This window comes from Protopterus annectens, chromosome 7.part0 (assembly GCF_019279795.1).
Source record: "Protopterus annectens isolate FY-2018-M chromosome 7.part0, PAN1.0, whole genome shotgun sequence".
Lineage (NCBI taxonomy): Eukaryota > Metazoa > Chordata > Ceratodontiformes > Protopteridae > Protopterus > Protopterus annectens.
The window spans coordinates 128,316,941-128,340,843 of NC_056739.1; the positions used below are offsets into that span (position 1 = coordinate 128,316,941).

At 42.3% G+C, this 23,903-nt stretch overlaps 1 protein-coding gene across 1 annotated transcript in view; it reads left to right on the forward strand.

Annotated features, from left to right (window-relative positions):
- Positions 1-23,903, forward strand: part of ANKS1A (ankyrin repeat and sterile alpha motif domain containing 1A) — a 3,005,277-nt gene that overhangs the window by 2,182,595 nt on the left and 798,779 nt on the right. The window contains exon 18 of the mRNA XM_044076145.1: positions 3,790-3,888. Within this exon, the coding sequence (XP_043932080.1) occupies positions 3,790-3,888 (99 nt within the window). The remainder of the gene's footprint in view (positions 1-3,789; positions 3,889-23,903) is intronic.

A 23,903-nucleotide genomic window follows, 5' to 3' on the forward strand; every position in this document is an offset into this window, starting at 1 on the left:
TCCCTTAGTCATTTACAATGTGTACTGAATGACTTGGAAAGGAGTTCCTCCATTCATTGACGTCCCTCCTCCTCACAGTCAGAAACAGTTGCACTATCCCATCATTCAAGGCTTGCTTGAGCAATGCACAATAGATCTGGTGCCTCCACAATACGTGGAAAAAGGATTCTATACCAGACCTTTCCTCGTCCCAAGAAAAGAAGGACAATAGAAATCAGTACTGGATCTCTCCACCCTCAACGCTTCCCTGTGTCCCATCTTTCAAGAAGTTGTCCCTACAAACTTTGCTGCCATTCATTCTTCCTCAAGCATTCCTGGTGTCTCTTGACCTAAAAGATGCCTATTGCCCCATTCCTGTTTTACCCTCCTTGCAGGAAATTTCTGAGGTTTTCTACTGGCTCATCATATTTTCACTTCTGTGTTTTGCCTTTTGGACTTTCTGCAGTCCCCAAAGTCTTCCTAAAGTTGCCTCATCCCTGTCATAGCTTACTGCAGGACTCTGGGAATCCATATTTTCCATTATTTGGATAACAGGCATCTTCTCAGCAGATATTTTGCATAAGACTCTATCTACCCTCCAACCGGTTACCCTAGGTGTCCCTCAAGGGTCCGTACTAGGACCTCTCCTCTTCTCCATATTTATTAATGAAATTCATCTAGCCATCCCCCAAGCCACATGCATACAATATGCTGATGACTCCACACTTATATGCTCAGCCAAATCTACATCTCAACTTCACTCTCTTACCCAGAAGGTATTTAACATGGTTGAACAATGGTTCACACAGCGTTGTCTTCTTTTGAACCCCATAAAAACTAAACTCCTCCTCTTCAATCCTACTCACAAGTCCTCTCCTTTTGATTTCTCAGTTACATCCACCAATGGTACCATTATATCACCAGACCCAACCACCAAACTACTTGGTATCACCATTGATAATCTGAACTTTGGCATCCATATCAAGAATGCTATAAAAACTGTCAACAAAAAAACTTGTCTCTCTCTATAGGATTAAACCCTTCCTTCCCCCACAGCCAGGACAACTATAGCTCACTCTCATCTGATCTCTACACTCCTCTATGCCTCGCCCATTTTTACTAAGCTATCTAAAAATAACCTCGGCAAATTGGAAATGTCCTACAGTAACATTGCCAGATTTGCAACAGACAACCCTTTCAGAACCCACCATTGCATAAATACAAAGCAGCTAAGATGGCTGGAACTACAAAACCTGATTAAATTCCATCAACTAACCATTGCCCATAAAACTCTTTATAAACCTTCCAGTACTCCTGTTCTGTCTACCCTCATCACCCCATATACAAATTTGAAGTCCTTACGTCCTTCACACAAACTTCTTGTATGCACCTATAAACCTAACAACAAGGCTGGGGATTCTCTCTTTTCAAATGCTGTCGGAAAAACCTGGAATCTTCTCCCCAGTGACCTTTCCTCTCTTCCCTCTTTATCACTCTTCAAAAACAGACAAACTTTTCCTTAGAACACACTGGTTATGCCCCTGTACTAAACCTGACTAGGCATCTATCTATCTGTTCAAACTTAGCTCTGCCTAGCCCATACTACTCATGAACTGTTATATATTCCTTTTTGACTATAAAATACATACTCCCTCTAAAACTGCACTGTGTCCAACCTCTGTGAATACTTTCTACTGAGGAATTTCTTTATTTTAATACAATTAGCCTGTCTTCTTCTTTGATTTTATTTCTTTTTATGTATTATACCTGTATGTTGTATTGTATATGCATTCTTGCACTATAAGGATTTTTTTTTGTCCTCGCTAAATTTTCTGTTTTAACTTGGAATATGCATTGTATATAATGAATGTTGCTATTTAGTCATTCTTTTTTTTTGTTGTTGATTTTTTCATGTTTCTGTCTTGGAGCTTATCACCCCGGGCCTCTACTGAAAATGAACATATATCCAGTTAGACTAGCTCGGTCAACAAATGTAAAATAAAATAATAATAAATAAATAATATTCTTGACTCATCTTTATACTGTCCCTACTTCAAGACTAGGAGTTCACAGTCGACCATAAGAAGTCTGCAAGACTTAGTTTACCTAAGATGCAGACTAGACACCAAACTCATGCAAGCTTTCCTTCCTCCAGGCAAAGTGCAAAGCCTAACCAGTTACTTCATTTTTCCTTTTCCTGTTCAGCCTTGTACTAAAAGGGAGATCCTCAGAACACACTGGGGTTCATGGCAACAGCCATCCCTATGGTCCAGTTTGCCAGACTCCATATGAGGAAGATCCAGGGTTACCTAAAATCCACCAGGTCCCAACATTCTCATCCCCTGGTCACATATGTCCTCCTCCTGTGTCACCTAAAGAAAGAAATCTTGGAGTGGATAGTACAGATAAAGATCAGCCTGGGTCTGTCCTTGAAACCACAGACAATGTAACAGGAGATGCACACAGTAGTAAGATAAGATTTAAGGCTAAAGGGGAAACAATACATAATTGGGAAAAAATAGAAAAGGGAGATTTAAGTTCCAAGTGGCAGGAAATCTGTAATGTAACCATGTCTAGAAAATTCAGTTTGCTTGGATGGAAGTGCCTTCATAAAGCATTTTACATCACATAGACTTAATAAAATGTTTCTAGAAGATGTTTCTAGAAGTGGAGGCAAGCTGGTGGAGTTGCAGACAAGATCAAATAGGAAATTGTCAACCCATGTTTTGGATCCTGCACAAAACTAACCAGCTTTAAATCAGAATATTGACAAGGTTGTCGAGAAAATAACCGGGAGTGAAGAGCTGGATAGACGGCTTGGTGGTAAGGGAACATATCAAGGCATTAATCACCTTGTTTCTTCTAGTAGCTAAAAAAGTGATTACTAAAGAATAGAAAATTGAACAGGAGCCTCAGATATAAGAGGTGATTGAGATGAAACTAGGTAAAACTACAAGGAAGAAAGGGTAGCAAGGCAGTTGGGAGAAATGTGGAAGTGTTTTAAATGGTAAGAGATATGATATATATAGTCACCTATGGCAAAGGTATCAAATCCTGGTTCTGGGTAGATCAGTTGTATAATATTAAGAAACTAGTAGCATTAACAGAGGTAAAACAAATGGAATTAAAATCTTTAGAACAGTGTAGGAGCAAACTGCATAGGAAAAATAGTAATTGTGGGAACAATACATATAAGGGAGAAATGAGACCTAAAAGACAGCAGGACTTAAATGAGCTATGCAACGTTTGAGTGAGAAAGATTGGTTACATTATAAGTGATATGTAATGTTTGAACTGAGTGTGTCAGTATGGTTCGTGATGTAAAATGCTTGCGACTAGGATTGTGTCGGTGTGGTTTGTTTTCATTTATGTAAGTGGATGATTGGGTATATGGTAAGTGATGGTTTACTGAAGATGTTGAAAAAGCAGGAATTGAATAATTTATGTAATATTGCTTAGGTTGTATGATATAAAGCAATATATGTGAAGTATAATGTTATGTTAATATAGTTTAATTACTTTTATATGAATATAAATTTGCCTGTGTCACAAGTGATAATTCAATAAAGGTGTTATTAAAAATAGAAAGGAAATTAGTAACCTTTAAGTATATAGTGTAAGAGGTTATGGTTATACCACCAGGAAGCTTGTGGTGCACCATCCATGTGGAACACACAAATTGTAATCCTTTTGCTTTGAAGGAAACACACTGCTGAAGCAGCATAACTTGTTTTGGTGATATTATGGTCTGTTTTTCAGAGTATCACAGGAGGTTGACTCACTTACTTTTCTCTTCTTTTATTCTTACAGGGTAGCAATGTTATGGAAGAGTCAGACCTGCAAGAGATTGGAGTTACAGATCATCACCATCGCAGAAAAATTCTTCAGGCAGCCCGTTCCATCCCTAAGGTGTGGAGAAAGCATACTTTTTATTAATTCAAACTCTGATTTGTAAATAGGAACTCAGCAATGTTGTGTGATGAACAATAAGTTGGTGCTGTGTGTAGCATTTGAATAGAGCAGTCAGTGCTGGTGGATCCAGTAAGTGTTGGAAAGTTCAGCTTCTTGGGGGTGCTTTTTTCCACAGGGTGGCTAATTGCTTAGTTTACCAATGTCCTTCTGCACTTTTCTAACATAGACATGTTTCAGTTTTGGTGAAGGCAAGGGCAGTAGTGTGTAGTACAACCAGGATGTGTGTGTGTATGCATTTATATAATTGGCTGTAGATTTTCTGTATTTGTTCAACTTGTCCATGTTTTGTTTTTTGACTGTTCTTTGTAAAGTAATGCTTCAGAAATGTGTGCAGTTGAACCAGTTTTTCTTAATGGATTTAAAGCTTGATATCTGATGTTGTCTCCTTTATTCACCCTCATGACAAGGTCTCGGATCCATCTCGGCCACTTTCCACAGGGTTGGATCTGATTCTCAAGCTCTTCCCTTGTACCCATAATACCCTGCATCTACCCAACTACCCCATGTCTTGTTTGCCACTCCTGCGAGTCAGATGTGGATTCCTTCTCTCAAGCATTAGAATTTGTTGGTCGTTTTGTAAGTGCCTTTGTCAGTTTCTTCTTCTTCCTCACTCTCTCTAGTGTGTGTGAGTGTGAAGCTTTGCTCCGTTCTCTTCTGCTATCTCTGGTAAAAAAAAAAAAAAAAAAAAAAAAAAATCTGCTTTCTTCTTGCTATTCGCTTAATTTAGAGCTTAAGTGTGAAGCCTAAAGTTTGTAGTTAGTTTAATTTAGCAGTAGCTTATGGTGTTCTGTTCCATGCTGTCCTTCCTTCCTTCCTTCCTTTCTTCTTCTTGTCAGTTATTTTTGGTGGGCTTCACCATGTCCAACAAGCTGGTTCCCGAGTTTAAGCGCTGCACTTCTTGAGGGCACAAAATCCCCAACCAGGATGCCCACAAGGAGTGCTGTATTGCCTGCGAGCTGACCACTGAAATGCTGAGTGTTCTGTCTGTGCTGCATTTAACCCTCGGGCTCTGGCAGACAGATGGAACAAACTTTTTCTTAGTGGCCTTCTTCCTTCCTTGGTTGAGGCTCTGACTCCTACCTTGGTTTCATTCTCTTCTCTTTCAGCTAAGGAGTCTAAGAGGAGGTCCCTCCCTGCCTCCCTGAGGGACTCTCTTTCTGTTAAAAAGCCAAAGTCGTCTGTGGATCTGACTCCTTCGGATCCACAGCAGTCTGCTTTTTGTTCGGATCTTACTGCCCCTTCGTATCCAGGGGAGATTATTTCTATTTCCCCTACTCCGACGTTGAGACCTACTTTGGATCCTAGGCCTCTGGATCTGAGGACATTGAGTTAGTCTCCAACCCTGTCCTCCAAATCTAAGCATTCCTGGTCCCCCTTCTCAGCTTCTTCCAGGTCTTTGAGAAGCTTGTTCGAAGAGGACATGGACAGGATAGTGAGGAGGGTACTTAAGGCCCAGATCCAAATGGGGATAGTTCCCACTCTGTCCCCTGTCAGATCCATGAGCTACCTGGGTCACTCTGTCCAGACTCCTCCAATCCATTCCCTAGCTTCGGAGCCTAGAGATTCAGGACTACTGTATGTGTCTGACTCAGTGCAGAGGAAGCTCCCTTCCTCGATGCAGAGTATTCCTTTGATTAGCCCCACTCTGACCTTGTTGGAACAGAGTGAGTCTCTGAGCCATGGCTTCAGTGTCTGATCTGGGGGACTGGGATTGGCTTTGTCCTTTACTGAGCCGTCCCTTCCCTTGGGGGCTTCGGCACTCAGTAGCTTGGATCCAGTGTAAGTCCTGTCTGCTTCTCGTCAGTGGCTTCAGCTCCGGACTAATTCAAATAGGGCTTTGCCTGGCCCTTTGGCTTTCAGGATTTGGAGAGGGTCTTCTCCTAGGTTGGAGATTCGACCGTACAAGCTCCTCAATCTGCTTCTGTACCTCCATCGGATCCAGGCCTTTCTCTCTCATGTCCTGTCATGAGTCTTCCCATCCCAAGTGGCCCCCAAGACTTCCCTGCTCAGGAGGGATCCCCCTGTTCTGATACCTCCCCAGCATACCCCACTGAGGAGGTTCCTCTGAAGAGGACATGTAAAAGGAGGTACTTGGAGTACCTCCCAGGAGTCCTTAACTGAGGATACTGACTTCGATGAGGGAGAAGGATTCCACCAATCCCCACCTGAGGATGTCTCCTTCAGTGACATTTTAGAAATTTTGAAGCAGAAAGGTGGGTGGTTTGCCCAACCCTCCTTCCCCCGAAGAGTCAGTTCTCTTAGAGGTGTTTGGGACAGGCCCATCTACATCCTGGATGACTCCCTCCGGCAGATGCCCTGGTAGTCATGTCTTGCCATGCATTGAAGAAGCCAGATATCATCGAGCCCATATGTAAGCGGCCCGGTAGGATTTTAGTACCACCTACAGACAGGAAGCACTGGAGCAAGGGCCCCATGGTCGATGCCACCAAGAAAGAGCTGGCAGAGGAGACCGCCAATGTCCAACCATCGAACAAGGAGTCCAGAGTGTTGGACAGAATTGGGAAGTCCGTTTATGCCTTGGCAACTTTTCCACTGAGGTTATTAAGCTACCTAGCAAATTTTAGTCAGCTACAGAGGGATCTGGTCAAAGAACTGATGGGTTCCTTCCGAGTCCATGCCTGTGCAGGAATTTAAGAAGGTTTCTCCCAAGCTGGTCACTCTTTCATCTGTTGCATGTTCTTCGATGAGGTTACTCTCCATACCATGGAGGGCACCTCTTGTGCATCCTGTTCAGGATTTTCTGTAAGGAGGCATGCCTGGATGAGGCTGTGTGGTTTTGTGTAGCCCTTTAAGACATTGTTTGTCAGTGCTCCTCCCTTTTTGGGCCTTCGGTTAGAGACACCCTCACGTGCAGTGAAAAGGACAGGAAGACCCTTTCTGCTGTTGGAATCAAGTTTTGTACACCACCCCCCCCCCCCCAGAGATCTTTTTCCAGAAACCAGCGTGTAGGCAAGAAGATACGGTTCTGCAAATCCCAAGGGCCTTTTCAGGACCCGGGCGGAGAACCCTCCTGTAGGGATAGAGTAAGAGGGTTTGATCGTAGATGCTGCCCTAAAGACAGAGGGAGTCTGCAAAACCAGTGCTTTAGGGAATCCCCTTCTGATAAGCCTTGCCGACGCTCCTGAGGCACTGCCTGACTGTCAGTCTCTGGAGGCAGTTGGGGGACAGATGGCTTTGCACCCAGAAACCTGGACTCAATTGAGACAAAACCACTGGGTGCTAAGTGTTGTATCCAGAGATTACTATATCCCCTATTACCTTCCCCCTCCTAGATGTGCCACCCGGTCAGTGGAAGCAGGCAGAGCAGGAAATCCAACAGCTGCTTTAAAAAAAGTCATCCAGGAGGTAGAGGTCCCAACAGAAGAGAGAGGATTTGGAACCTGCTCCCATTTCTTTTTAATGTCAAAAAAGACAGGGCAAATAAGACCTATTCCGGATTTCAGCAAGATAAACAAATACGTAAAGAAAGCGAGGTTACGAATGGTTACGGTTCAGTCCATTCTGTCATTGTTGCACAAGGATGGCTGGATGTGCTTGGTAGAGCTCAACGACATGTACTATCACATCAAAATAGATGCTCCAGGAGGTATCTGTGCTTCTGGCTGGGAGCCAGTCATTTCAAGTTCAGAGCACTGCCCTTTGGACTCACCACAGACCCCTGGGTGTTGCCCAAATGCATGGCAGTGGCAGCTGCTCACCTGAGGCTCAAGGGATTCCAGGTGTTTTACTTAGACGATTGGCTCCTGACTGCCTCCACAAAGCATCGATTGATTCAAGCCAGCGACCACTTACTTCATTTAGCACAATCCCTGGGCATCACCATCAGCATGAACAAGTCCAACCTTACTCCTGTCCAGAACCTAGAGTTCATTGGTACACAGCTCAACACCAGACAGCAGATAGTTTCGCTTCCCCTACAACGTGTTATCATCCTGAGAAATCAAGTCCAGCAGTTATTAGCCAGTCCAGCCCCCTCCGCTTGTTTGATCCTGTAGGTGTTGTGGTCCATGTCTGCAGCCATTCTTTTAGTCCTCCTAGCCAGGTTCTTCATGGAGGTCCTATTGTGGACACTAGCCAATCAGTGGTCCATTCCATCTCAGCCCTTGTCCCTTAACATCAAATTGACACCTGTCTGCAAATGTCATGTCAGTTGGTAGATTCATTCCGACAATATTATTCTCAGCAGACCCTTTGTCAGCGATTGTCCGACAGCCACCGTGACCACAGATGCTTCCCAGTTTGGGATGGGTGTGGGGGCATTACAATGGGAAGATGGTCCAAGGCATGTGGTCGACTCCCAAGACCAATTTGCATATCAACATTCTAGAGATGAGAACTGTCCTAACGTTGTAAGCCTTTCAGGATGTTCTCCCTCTGGGGACTATTGCAGTACACACACCGACAACGTGTTACTTGTCTAATACATTAACAAGCAAGGAGGAAACCTGTTCTTTCCGTGCAGGGAAACCATGAGAGTGTGGGATTGGGCAATCTCTTCAGACAGTCTTCTACTTGCAATGCACATCCCAGGGAAGACCAGCAATCTGGCAGACACTCAGCAGGTCGCTTCTGACCCCACACGAGTGGTCCCTCAACCTATCAGTAGCAAGCATGATCTTTAGCAGTTGGGGGGGGGGTTAACCTTGCTGCAACCTCTTTGCCTCTCACCTCAACAACAAATGGAGCAGGTATTTCACACTGATGTCCTTCATGGATGCATCTGCAGTCATAACAAATGGGTTGTCCTGTCGTCAGGCAGCCCTTCGGTCGGCCGGATTCCAAAGTCTGGGTCCGGCTTCGGCTGATGTCGCACTTCACCCGACGTCATCTCTGCTGGTCTTCGGGTATAAAGGCATCAGCCGACGCCATTTTCCTCAGTCTTTCTTGCCGCGTGGCGCCCGAAGCAGAAGCTGTTCGCAAGTGCCGGTCAGTCAGATCCAGAGATTACTACTACCGAATAATACTTCGAAGACTTCTAAAAAGCTAAGTACCCCGTTGGGGACTCTTTCTTGCCTCAGCCGATGTCAGAAAAAGTCAATAACTGTTTAACTTGTGGGAAACAAATACCTCATAAAGATTTCCACTCTTACTGTTTGCCTTGCTTAGGCCCAGACCACGACGTAGCAGCCTGTTCGGCCTGTGCTTCCTTCAACCGACGAACGCTTAGGCGTCGGTCGGAGTTTGCTGAACAGTTTTTCGGCTCAGATTTTGCGTACATTATGCCGTCGGATCCTCCGACTACCCAAATTGTTAAAAAACGCAAAGAAAAAGACCGACACTCGCGGTCCGCGGTTTCGGTCGAAACCACGGTTAAGCAAGCCGCGAGTGTCTCGGTTTCGGCCGAAACCGAGAAAACTGGTCAGTCTTCAGCCGAATCCATGACTACTACTGAGGCTCCTGTTACCTTACCTGAATCAGCCTCAGAAATTTTGCCTACAACTGTGGTTCCTACTGATTTATCAGACACCATCCCTTTGGATATCTCTACTCCAGCACGTGGTGCTGCTAGGCCTCCTGCAGCCATGTCTATTAAGGCCTTTGCCAGGGCTAAAGCAGCCAAATCAACTAAATCAGTGCCTGTTAAACCACCCTCACTCAGGCCCACTTCTAGTTCACAAATGCTTACTCTGGCAGAAGATTTAATATCCTTAATTAGGGGATCCCAATCTCACCCAGACAGGGCCTCTCAGCCTCCAGAAAAGAGACCTAGAGCAGAGCCCCCCGAGCCTGTGTCCTCTGATGATTCTGCGGATGACTCAGACATTACAGACCAGCCAGAGGCTCCTTTTCCCAATTATGAAGATTCAGATGCTGAAGAATCCATTCCAGCTGCCTCTCCACCAGAGGAATTCTCCTTTGGGGAAACCTTACATGCCATGAGAGAACAATTCCAATGGCAGGGACAAGATTTCTCAGATTCAAGAAAAAGGCTTAGGACTTTTCTGCACTTACCACAACATAGGCCCTTAGCTATACCTCCTGTCCTGTCTGTTGTGGACGATGCATTTAATGATGTCTGCACTGCACCTGATTCTTTACCTCCAGCCCCTGCCAAACCAGATAGATTTTACAGGGTGCCAGACACTCATCACCACCTATACAAGGCCCCACTTGCAGACCCGAAACTATATCCCAGGGGCCTAAGGCAGTAGCCTCGACCACAGCAAAACCCTATTCCCTCTGAAAGGGAATCCAGGTCCTTAGAGATGGGGGAAAAAAGTCTACACCTCTGCTACTCTCTCAGCTAGAGCTTTAAACTGTCAGTTTCACATGATCCAATACCAAGAGTTTATGCTTGATCAGTTAATTAAAAGCTGTCCTCTGATGAATCTTTAGATAAGAAATATGTATTAGAAATGGTGAATAACATCCAACAGGTTAGTAACCATTCTTTAAAATGTGGCTATGATGCACTGGAGGCTTCATTTAGATCAGCCATGACTGGCACAGTAATAAGAAGGCATGCATGGTTGAAAGAACAGGTCTTACCGGATCATGTTAAAGCTAAGCTATTGGATGCTCCTATGGATAAGGCCAGTCTATTTGGGAACCTGCCCAGCAGGTAATGAAGAAAATGGAAGAGAAGGCAAAATCTGTACAAACAGTTAAAGATTTCCTACAGGTTCAGCCCCAAGGTTTAGCAGGAACTGGCCTGCCAAAATTGGTCCTTTCCTGACTCCACAAGATCACAAAGGGTCAGGAACAGGCGCTCTAGGGGCAGAAATCAATCCAGAGGAGGTGCCTACAGAGGGCGACAGTGGCAAGGCAATAACCGAGGCACAGACACAACCACTGCCACTGCAACAGGACAATCACAGTGACTTGGCTCTGACTCCGCCTACCAGGGAGCAAAAGCAGCACCATTAGGCGGAAAGTTAGCCTTATTCTCGAAAAATTGGCACTATATCACAAAAGACAAGTGGATTTTGCAAACCATAGACCAAGGCTACCGGTTCCACTTCCACACTTTACCAGTAAAAGAGGAATGCCAAACCTGCCCCCAAATCAAAAATAGAAGCCCTGCACCAGATAGCGGAATTAATAAAGATGAGAGCTGTGGAAAGAGTGCCAATAACAGAACAGGGCAAAGGATTCTACTCCAGACTCTTCCTAGTACCAAGAAAAGAGAAAAACTGGAGACCTATTCTCGACCTGTCCATCTTAAACACATACATCATCGTCCCAAAATTCAAAATGCTGACCCTACAGCAACTTCTTCCCATGCTGGGCAAGGAGTGTTGGCTGGTAACTCTAGATCTCAAGGAGGCATACCTGCACGTCCCCATTCAACCAAATTGCAGAAGATACCTCAGATTTCTTGCAGGATCAGAGCATTATCAATTCTCAGCATTGCCCTTTGGCTTATCTACTGCCCAGAGTATTCACAAAATGCCTGGCATCAGTAATCGCTCACTGCAGAGTACAGGGAATCCAAATTTATCCATACCTGGACGACTGCCTGTTACAAGCGGACAACAAAAGCAAGCTGACAACAGATTTACAAAGGGTCATTTACTTGCTACAAGCCCTGGGATACACAGTCAATTTACAAAAGTCAAGGCTGATACCATCCCAGACAAGAACCTTCTTGGGCGCGGAATTGGACACAGTAAAACAGATGGCATTCCTAACTGCAGAAAAACAAAGAGCTCCCTCTTTACTTCTTGGCATTAACCAAGCAGAACAAACTAACAGCAAGAAAAGTTCTGCAGGCCTTGGGCTTCATGGCATCATGCATAATCTTGGTCCCACATGCCAGACTGCATATGAGAAAGTTACAGTGGTACCTAAAGAATTTATGGTCTCAACACAGGCACAGCTTAGAAACAGAAATACCACTAATCCCATGCTTAAAACAGGAGTTCCTATGGTGGGCTCGGGCATGCCAGTCAAACCCAGGCTTACCCTTCCACAAATTTCAAGCAAACCAAACCATCACAACGGACGCCTCAGACCTAGGATGGGGGGCACACATGCTGGACAAATGCGTACAAAGACTGTGGACTCAGGACCAGCTGCACCTGCACATAAACCAAAAAGAAATGCTGGCAGTAAAACTGGCAATCCTAAAATTCAGACCATTCCTCAAAGAAGGCCATTTGATGATAAGGACAGACAGCACCACAGTCATGTGGTACATCAACAAACAGGGAGGCACTCATTCTTATCCCCTATGCAGAATGACTTTGGACCTTTGGAATCTGGCTCTCAGCTACAACATCCAGTTACAGGCAATATTTGTACCGGGAAAAGAGAACACCCTAGCAGACATTTTAAGCAGAACCACCTTGGATGCTCACGAATGGATGCTACACCCGGACATCTTCAAGGCCATCACAAAGAAATGGGGAATGCCAGAAATAGATCTATTCGCTTCCCCACAAAATCACCAGCTCAAAAAAAAAAAAATACTGCACAAGGACATTCCACCCACTTGCATGGAAGGTGGACTCTCTATCCTTCAGCTGGAAAGGCCTGACAGCATATGCATTTCCACCTCTTCCCTTGATGCACAAGGTACTACTGAAAATCAAAGAGGAATGTCCAAGGATAATTCTGATAGCTCCGAATTGGCCAAGACAACACTGGTACCCATTGCTGAGGAGCATGTCTCGGGAGAAAATGTGGTCAATACCCCTGATGCCCCTGATGTTAACTCAGAACAACTACAACATCATACATCCAAACCTAAAAACCTTGCAACTGACTGCCTGGAACATCACATAGCAGTAACTAACCCAGACCTTTCACAAAGGGTTAAAGACATTATCCTTGAAGCCCGCAGACCTTCAACAAGAAGGAACTATGCAGGAAAATGGAAAAGGTTTGTCATTTGGAGTACTGAAAGAGGAAAAGATGTGTCGAACATAGATATTGCTAACATTCTGGAGTACTTGGCAGAGCTTCTACATACAGGCCTGTCCTATTCCTCCATCAAGATACATGCATCAGCTATTTCAGCAGAATACAGCTTTGATCCTCCTGTCTTTTCACATCCTCTACTCAGGCAGTTCCTCAGAGGGATCAAGAATGTAAAACCTCCTAGGAAACCACCATTACCAGCATGGGACTTGAATTTTGTACTAGAAAAGTTGACACTCCCTCCGTTTGAACCAGCAGCAACAGCAGACCTACAACACCTGTCATGGAAAACTGCTTTCCTACTGGCTGTTACTTCAGCAAGGAGGGTTTCGGAACTACAGGCCTTAATGGCAGTGCAACCCTTCCTAATCTTCCATCAAGATAGGGTGTCCATGAGAACTAATCCTACATTTATGCCTAAGGTGGTATCCAGAGTGTCTTTAAACCAGGCAATCCACCTACCTACTTTCTTTCCCAATCCACAAAACAGAGGTGAAAGAATAATGCATACCTTGGATGTACATAGACAGTTACGCTACTACCTGGACAGAACCAAAGGTAACAGAAAAACTGACCAGCTCTTTGTAGCCTATGCAACAGGAAGGGAAGGAAAAGCAATTTCCAAACAGACAATCTCCAAATGGATAGGAAATTGCATAAGATTCTGTTACTCCTACCATGGAAAACCAATTCCACAGAACATAAGACCTCATTCTACAAGGGCTATAGCCACTACCACGGCTTTCTTAAGAGGAGTAGCAACCAAGGACATTATTGAGGCGGCTACTTGGACCTCCGTGCATACATTTGCCAAGCATTATAATTTACCTCTATATTCTAGATCCCGAGCAGGGTTTGCCACTGCTGTACTGCAAGGGATCCTGACTACACCATAATTTTTATTCCTCCTCCCCTAGTTTGGCTATGGTATTCTACCCATTTGTTATGACTGCAGATGCATCCATGAAGGACATAGTACAGTTTTATACCTACCATAAATGTAGATGTCCGAACTGGATAGCATCTGCAGTCAGGATTACCCTCCCTCCTTCCCCTCTGTGGTACTCCTAGGGTATTTACCCTCCTAATAGCTAGCTGGGGGGGGGAGTCTCTTATGGTGTATTTGTTTGTATATATGTACATACATGTTTATTTTTTGCATTTGCCTTCTACTATTTTGGAAACATTGGCATTTATCCAAAATTTAGCTTTCCAAGAGGACAATTGGCATCTGGGGCAAGAAACACTGAGGAAAATGGCGTCGGCTGATGCCTTTATACCCAAAGACCAGCAGAGATGACGTCGGGTGAAGTGCGACATCAGCGGCCGGACCCAGACTTTGGAATCCGGCCGACCGAAGGGCTGCCTGACGACAGGACAACCCATTTGTTATGACTGCAGATGCTATCCAGTTCGGACATCTACATTTATGGTAGGTACAAAACTGTACTATCTCTCCTCTGGGGGAGTCCCCAAGGGAGGCTGAAGTCCATGATTGGCCACTGGGTCTCCTATATGCTTACCCGCCATTCCCACTCATTCCAAAATTTCTTCACAAGGCAAGTAGATTGAAGAGTTCAGTCATCCTTATTGCCCCCTTCTGCTCTCGCCAAGTGTGGTTCCCCGTCCTATGTTCTCACCTGAAGTATCCTCCATGAATACTAGGATCTACTCAGGACCTCCTGTCTCACCCGTCCGGGACCCAACACCCAAAACTTCAAACCCTGAAATTAACTGCTTGGTTTTCTCCATTTCTGACCTTGATTAAACAGTCCAGGTTTCAGTCTCTGGTCAGAAGAATTCCTGTAACATCGCAAAAGGCTTCCACTAAGAAGGTTTACAATAGTAAGTGGAAGAGATTTGTTGTTTGGGATACCAACAAGAATATTGGTCCTTTCTTAGCACTGGTCTCAGACGTGTTACTGTTTCTCTCTACATTCTTCGAGGGTGCTAGTTTCTCTACTATTAAGCTACATTTAACTGCCATTTCTAATTTTCACATGGCTAATCAAACTCGTTCCTTGTTCATGTTCAGATTATATAAATCTTTCATGAAGGGCGTCTTCTTATTTAGGTCCTCCATTAGGAATCCTTCTCCTTGGCACCTTACACTGGTGCTACAGGCATTGACACAGGGCCCCTTTGAACCCACATCTATTTGCGATATGAAGTTTGATGGAAAAGGGCTGTCTTGGTGATGCACACTCCTACCAAGACTATTTCTGAGCTCCAGGCCCTGTCTTTTAAGCCTCCTTGCATCCTATTCCATAAGGATAGAGTTTCCTTATGTACTATCTATCCTTTATGCCTAAAGTGACTACAGAAAGCAGTATTAATTAGTCCAGTCATCTTCCAGTGTTCTTTCTCAATTTTTCAAAAAAGGGGAATATGTTCTTCACCTGTTAGATGTTCGCAGACAACTCTGTTTTTATTTACACAGGACCAAGCAACATAGAAAGTCTGACCAACTTTTTATAGCCTTCTCTTTGAACTGACTTGGACAAGCAGTATCGAAAGTTATCTTGGCAAAATGGGTTGCTGATTACATCTCCTTCACTTATCCTTTCAGAGGGTTGCAGTTATCTAAACCCCCTAGGGCACATTCTACGAGAGCCATGGCTACTTCATCAGCTTTCTATGCTATAACCTTGGTTGATGACATTTATGCGGCAGCAACATGGTCTAATAATCACACCTTTGTGTCTCATTACAAATTGGAAGTTATTTCCAGGAGTATGGCTTCCTTTAGTTCAATGGTACTCCAGCATGTCCTTCCATGAGAGCCACACAAGGTTCTCGTATCTGGGGACTCTGACCCTGTTGTGTATGTGAATGAAGGAGATGCATCAGATTACATTAGATTAAAAAGTTATGTCTTGCCATAACTTGGCATTATGTGTTGTCTTCCTTCATTCATCCTCATTTTCTCATCCAACCATCCCCTGCCTTGCTTCTTGAGGAACCTGAATGAACTCAGGACAGTTTGTCCTGTGTCTGAGCCTCTTCTGCTGGGCTTTTGTGTTTGTGTGTGTGTGTGTGTGTGTGTGTGTGGCATGACCGGGTTTGGCAAACTCGATCTGAGGTAGTTTGGTGGATAACATGGTATTATGTGTATGAGGGAGAGGAGCTTGAGAGTTGGATCCAAGTCTGTGAAAGTGGCCGAGCCGGATCCGAGATCCTGCTGTGAGGATGAATAAAGGAAGACAGCACAGATACCAGGTTGTGGTAAGACATAACTTTTTATTATAGAATGTGAAAATGGCTCATCAGGGAAAAAGGCTGGTACTTTCCTGGTGTACTCCTGAATGGCTGTATTGACAGTTTCATATGAACATCCGAGATTATCCCATGCAATTGCCACCTTGAAATATTACATTATGGTATGCAGCAATTTTGTCCCAAACTTCACTGCCATTTTATGACAGGGCAAAACACGTAAATCTGTTAAAAAAGATGTTTATAAAATGAGACCTGTCTCATTTAGTGTTGGCAGAATATATTTAACTTGTATATGAGAAGTGACGATCATAATGTTCATAGAGTAACCAGAAGGAATCGTTATATATTGAGTTAGGGGTAAAAAAAAATGACAGAATGCAATAATCTAACTTGGTGTGTTTTTTTATTTTTGTTTTGTTTTTTGTATTTTATAAACATCTTTGTTAAAGGACAACAGGATTTTATTATTAAATGCTTCAGTCCTTTTTCTCCTTATTTACTGTCGTTGCTATGAATAAACAACATTACAACATTTAAAATATTTTAAATTTTCTGTTTCTCTCCACTAGAACAGTACCTTACTGTACTATGATGGTTTCACTTTCAAAAAACTTTTATCCCGCCCTGGAAAAACTTACTGCAGTCTTCAATTCACCAATGTCATCAAGGCCACTGAAAGCAGGTAGTTTTCTGGCCAATTCCCTTGCCAAACTGACATCATCATGACCGTCCTAAAAACCCACCCATGTTGTGAAGTCCGTATCCATACAGAAAGTAAAGGCCTAGAACAAGGAAACAGTACATGAGTTAAATCTCCTGCTGTGAGCTGTCAATCACAGCAAGTAACAGCTCAAATTACCCCTTAGCACTTTGACAACAAGGGAATTTAGGTGTGAAGGAGGATGGGAGATGAGTCAAAGTAGTTCATTTCAGGCTTCACAAAAGACTGCAGTTTAGCCATTCTAAAAAGAAGCAGCAATAAAAAGCACTTTGAAAGTCTGTTCTGTGGCATTTGCACTGTTTGTGTTTTAAGTAGTCATTGAACGCCATGAAATGATACTTAAAACTGACTGAAAGGCAGCAGTGTATGCATGTAAAATCAATGCAGTGACACAAACTTTAGGAAGAAAAAGGTCTGCGTGATGTAATTTTTTACAGAAAAACACTGAAGTGTGGGATACCTAGAGGCAGACTAACAATCAGAATTATTTCAAGATGCCAGACCCCGTGTGGTCAGACTCAAAAATTATGTATAAAAATATTTAAAAACCTCACACCACAAGTTCCAGGCCAGATGAATTCACTCAGTTTAGTACAGACTGATTTATTAAAATAAAAAAAGAACTTCTGAAATAAAAGTTAACAGCAAAACTTCAAACTCCTATACCATTAAGAACAAGTAACACTTCTCTGGTGCCTCGGCTTTCAAAAAAACCTTTTCAGAGTGGTGCTAAAATGTAGGAAAGACCAAAACATAATGAAATAAACGTTTTTTTTTTTTTTTTTTTTTTTTTTTGAGTCTGTGGGTGCGGTTCTCCTTTAAGCTGACATATTAATTCACATACATTAATGGAAAGTAAAGCAAACCGTAATATGTTTTCATCATGTAATTATACATGCATTTTTTTTTTTTCATTTCAATGTTACCTGAGTTGCTCATTTCCTGCCTTCCCTTAAACCTCATTCAATGTTCCTGAACATTATTCTTCCGCATGTATTGGTCCCACAAATTCAGTTTCTTTGTAATTTGCTCCTTTCCTTTTCTGAGTATTCCACCTCCCCTTTTTCCTTATTTTTAATACTATTCAGCTGTCCACACAAATCACGTCTAAAATATTGCCCAAAACATCTGTAACTGTTTAGAATTTAATTCCCATTTTCTACTAATTGCTTTTTTGACAACAGCATTAACTTTAGTAAAGCCTTGTTATGTCTAGGCAAACATATCCTGTGTCCCAACTCAAAAGAATGTGGCTACACACGCAGCTTAATTTAATCTCTCCCAGTGTGAAAGAAACTGAGAAGTAAAAGCCAGTAATACTGTCAGGTTGAGTAAAATTCAGTTACTGACTAGGAAGAACACTGCCTGGATGCCAGCAAAGACGTTTGGAGAACTTGAAATAAAATCAACCAGAAAAGGTGAAGAGAAAGCACTGGCTAGGAAGAATATTGCAGCTATTCAGCAAAAGACAGCTGAGCTTAACCTTTGATATACGAGATGGCTTCCAGTAATTTAGAAGAAAAAAATAAATCAGATGTTCTAATAGTTGATTGTAATAAATGAACCACTGAAGAAACATACCAACTCAAAAAAAGGCTGGAAAAATAGAAGCAGCTTTAATTACCTGTTCAGATGAACTGATAAAACTGCAAAAATCAGAGGTTGAAATGAAGAAAATGCTGAGTATGAGAATTCTCAAGAGCTTGAGCTGTTTAAAATGGTAGAGAGAACCTGGGATTTTCTGCTGTACCAGAGAAACTGGAACAGGAACAGATGGGAGATAGGATATTCACCCCGGGGATCACATCATTCGCCCTACTAGACAAGGGTCCAGGGAAGTAAATGTTGTGGGAAGAAATAGCCAGGGAATTGTTATGGCTAGGCTTGTATAGGCCCTAGGGCCGATAGCCTAGTACCAACCTATGAACAGACTGTATTAAGTTTATTAAAGTTCAAATTAGCAACCAGACTGGTATTCCACAGCACGATTTAATTGAAAATACACATCACGTGTATGTCCGAATCCTGGCCAAGAGAGAGCAGCCAAGGAACTCTATTAGTAAAAATGCAGTCATACCAGTAGGACTAACTGATCTTGGAAAAAAAACTGTGGCAGAAAAGTATTAAAAACTGAAGACAGCAGGTTTGTGGAAAATGGCTATTCACTGTATACCATAGAGGAGAAGCAAATTTATTCCAGTAATCTGGGAATGTAAAGAGGCAGGTATGAGATTCAAGCTGTTGTATCCAGCTGTCGAGGGCTGGTGTTTAGCATTTTGGGGGCCCTTAGCAAATGTCAAGTTAGGGGTCCCCTGGACACTTAAATCGAAGTACTCCTCTGTCACTGCCTCCCTCTTAAGCAACCTTTTAGTTCATGCTGCAGAGTTTTAGGAGTAGTAGAAACAGACTGGCCTGTGTACCACACTATGTTGGTCCATCTAACAAAAGATCATTTACAGTTACGGACATTTAGTTGCAACTGTGACACATTATAACTCCTCTATGTGCAGGGCTTGATTTAGGTGAAGTGACACCCTAGGCACTGACTTCTGCTTCTTGCCCCGCCAAAACACACACACACACACACACACCCCATCCATTGCTCCCCTCTGTTTTCCCCATTTTGGGCAACCCACATCATGTACTTCACTTTTTATTTCTTCCTTTTCCCACATTTTGCCTTACTCTTCAGCTTTTTAAGAAGCCATGACTTTCAATATGCTCTGAAGTTGATTTTAAAGTTTTTTTTTTTTTTTTTTTTTTACAAAACTTTTTCATCCAGTGATGGCTTGAACAGAAGTTATGATTAAGTGAAGACATTCTCTGTTGCTGTTCAACTTTAGTTTTCCATGCATCTCTTCAACGCAACTTTTCTGACCAAAACAGTCCAGTAATGACCACTTAGGAAATTAAGCTGGGACCCCCAGAAGCCATAAATGCTCAAGGATGCATTTTAGAACATTTTCCAACCTTTTAATTCAATGGTGGCCTAAGCAAAACTGATGAGTAAGAAAATAATTTCAGTCTTTATTTTTTTCTTTCAAGGTAGATAAAAGTTGTGCCCAAAGCTTTAATGTTCACAGCTGGCAAAATAGTATCCTATTACAAAGTTACAAGACAATTTTGTTGTTTTGAGAATACATAAATCTTATCTGGGAATACTGCCTGCCTCCCTACCTACCTCCCCCCCTCGAAAAAAAGACTATCACTACATGTGCATCCATCTGGTTCAAATGGCCACAGTCATGTATTTTGAGTGACCACCATACCTCCCAACTGTATAGATTTTTGGCTCAAATATTCCAGCTGTTCCTCATAAAATCTGTGGTTTTCTGGCAAATCACAGAGGAGTGAGGTCACTAAAAATGACTAAATAATGACATTTATTTGAGATTCATACTTCATATCCTTCAGAAAATGCATGCCTACACAAATCCTGTTGTTTCAGCATCTTTCTAAGTTTGAGTAACATTTAAAATCGATCCCCATTTATGGGCCTTTGTCCCCCCCCCCCATTGTTTTAGGCTTTGTCCAGATTTCTTTTGTTGAGTTTGAGAGGTATGGTGACCACTCTCATACATATATGTAACACACCTCCTTACTTCTCCCTAAAGGCAGCAATCTGTATGTATGCTTGATGTGTGATTGTAAGGAAACTGAAAGAAAATTACAGTAATGTATTCCACTTTGTTACTCCTGTGCAGTACACTGCCCCTGCACAAGCCGTAGTAACTTTTTTTGTACACATTTGAGGTTTGTGAAAAATTTAAAAGAAACCTTGACCACAGTGTCCCAAGCACAAACACAATCTATAATGACCTCCTCTGCATACTTCTGAGGTTTGACTGTGATGGAAATTAATGACTATACAATCCCCAGTTCTCCTCACATAACCTGCAGCAACCTACAGTACACACACACATGAGCAGGGCTGCTTTTTAGAATGTGTGCGGGTGAGGGCAGAGGTTACCACTAAGTCCATGTCAAAATATGGTGGCCACCAGACTCCAAAGTGTCTGAATGTTCTGTGATGTATCTCATGCCTTATTTTTGAAATATAATTACTTGTTAACTGCATTTTCATGTATCTCGTGCCTTATTTTTGGAATATAATTACTTGTTAACTGCATTTTCATGTATCTCGTGCCTTATTTTTGGAATATAATTACTTGTTAACTGCATTTTCTTACTGCTTCGCAGAAGAGGGAGTGGAGTCTGCGTAAGGGTTAAGGTCTTTACTAACAGATGCAAAGTACAGAGTTTAATTCTGAACTCTGGTTATTGGCTAGCTTTCTAATAGTCTAGAAACTGATAGCATAGTATTTACCTATGAACCTTTAAGAGTAATGTCTGTGTCCCAACATTATTGTGTGTGGACAGAAGAAAATTGGTGATTTTTTTCCGACACTCGTTTGCGAGTGCCACACACACACTGCACATTCACCTTTAGGGAAAAGGGAGGAATTCCACTTCACCTGCTGCATGTATCGAGGTGCTAAGTTAAACAGAGCACACGAATAGAGGCACGCAGACAAGGGAAGACATGCAGACTCCACATAGCCAAGAACTCAGTCAGTGCTACTCACTGAGCCACACTGGTAATAAACAGTGGTTTTCACATATCCTCAGTCAGCCAAATCACCAAAAATAGGAACCTATCATGTGTAACATCTATGTTTGTAATGGTAAGTGTAAGAAAATATGTCCAGCTTGTTACTTTTAAATACACTGTAACTGCTCCTCCCCACACACAAGCATAATGGCAGTGCTGATAATGTCTGTGGTAGAAAGTACATTATGGCCAGCTTGTTACCTTTAAATACACTGTAACTGCTCCTCCCCACACACAAGCATAATGGCAGTGCTGATAATGTCTGTGGTAGAAAGTACATTATGGCCAGCTTGTTACTTTTAAATACACTGTAACTGCTCCTCCCCACACACAAGCATAATGGCAGTGCTGATAATGTCTGTGGTAGAAAGTACATTATGGCCAGCTTGTTACTTTTAAATACACTGTAACTGCTCCTCCCCACACACAAGCATAATGGCAGTGCTGATAATGTCTGTGGTAGAAAGTACATTATGGCCAGCTTGTTACTTTTAAATACACTGTAACTGCTCCTCCCCACACACAAGCATAATGGCAGTGCTGATAATGTCTGTGTTAGAAAGTACATTATGGCCAGCTTGTTACTTTTAAATACACTGTAACTGCTCCTCCCCACACACAAGCATAATGGCAGTGCTGATAATGTCTGTGTTAGAAAGTACATTATGGCCAGCTTGTTACTTTTAAATACACTGTAACTGCTCCTCCCCACACACAAGCATAATGGCAGTGCTGATAATGTCTGTGTTAGAAAGTACATTATGGCCAGCTTGTTACTTTTAAATACACTGTAACTGCTCCTCCCCACACACAAGCATAATGGCAGTGCTGATAATGTCTGTGTTAGAAAGTACATTATGGCCAGCTTGTTACCTTTAAATACACTGTAACTGCTCCTCCCCACACACAAGCATAATGGCAGTGCTGATAATGTCTGTGTTAGAAAGTACATTATGGCCAGCTTGTTACTGTTGCACTGCAACACACATGTAATAGCAGTATTAGTTTTGTTCTTATTTCTGCAAATAGCAGTACATTTTACAACACTGGTACTGCCATTCCAGATCAGTAACTGCCGTTTAGCAGTCATCAAACAGGTGTAAGTCACTTTTATTTACCTCATAGAGGAGTAATATATACCTGTCACAGTCCCTCATTTCACAGTCTGTTATCAATTTTGCCTCAATTTAGCTCTCTCCCTCATAAAAAAGTGATTTGCTGGTAAATCATTTAGGATTACAGAGAGGGTAACTGTTTGAATTGTCAAGATCCTTTAGAGTGAGTCCTGAAGTTCGGAGACCAAATGGCCAAAAACTTACATATACTAAGTCTGAGATGGCCATTTCCAGGAATATTCCCTTTTCTTTGAGGTATGGTAATCTTGTAGTTGGTATATGTAGTTTTTGCAGTGTGGAAGGTGCAACTTGTCCCATCCAAAAAAGAAATGTAAAGGAGAAGGACAATGTTCAAGATCCACTGTTCTCCTGGATTTTCTGGCTTTTTTTTCAGCCTGTCAGCACCAGGAATTTTGAGTGGCAACATTTCAATAGAGAGCCTTACAGACAGTTAATAATCCCAGACATCAGAGTTTCATACTACTTATTGCCCAGAAATGCACATTGATTCAAAATGTGTTATTCTATTAACTTTTTACATAAATCAGAGTAACATTTAAAATGTTTTCCTGAGTTTTTAAGCCTTCATTCTGCTATTATTTTTGGCTTTGCCAAGCATTTTTGAACAAAAAGTTGAGAGTTATAGTATCTAGTGTTCTGACAGTATTTATAAAACTCCCCGAAAGAGAACATCCCTGAAGATCAGAATCCAACATATGCACTGAGATGAATCACTCTGGGCTGCTGATCTTTAGAGCTTAACTTGCTCATATTTATTCACTGATTATCAGGTTTATCGGAACAGGATAACATCGTAACCAAGTTTTGGTTAAAGAGCATAATCAGAAAATTAATACATTTGTTTTCATAATTTTTCTCCAACATGCAGCATCTTTTATGGGACCCCCACACAGTCAAGGATGATTAAAGGGGTTCACCACACAGTCAAGGGTGATTAAAGGATGCCCCCCCCCCACAGTCACCAGTATTGCAGGTGCCTAAAGCTACTATAATGTTTGTTTTAGTGGAGAGAATGTCCAGCAGCAAGATTTAATTAAGCCAAAGGCACTGTCAAAGGTAAAATATTTAATGAAATTATAAAGCCTGTTGTTTGACAAAACACTTAACCATAACCAGAGGTACCTTTCAGTTTTAAAGGTGATATAAACAAGATTTATTATTACCTATCTGGTTTATTAAGTACACATGATTGCTGAACTAGCTTTCATTGGTTTGTCTGACATGTTACAAAATATCAAAATAAGATAATGTTCTGTGGTTGAGGTCCTCCAGTGAGTGCAGGGTTCGCTAGTGCCTAAAGCCGGCTATGCTGCTGTCTTCAAAATATTTTTTCCCCTTGAGGATCAAAGTAATTTTTAATGCAGAAAAGGCTAAGAATTAA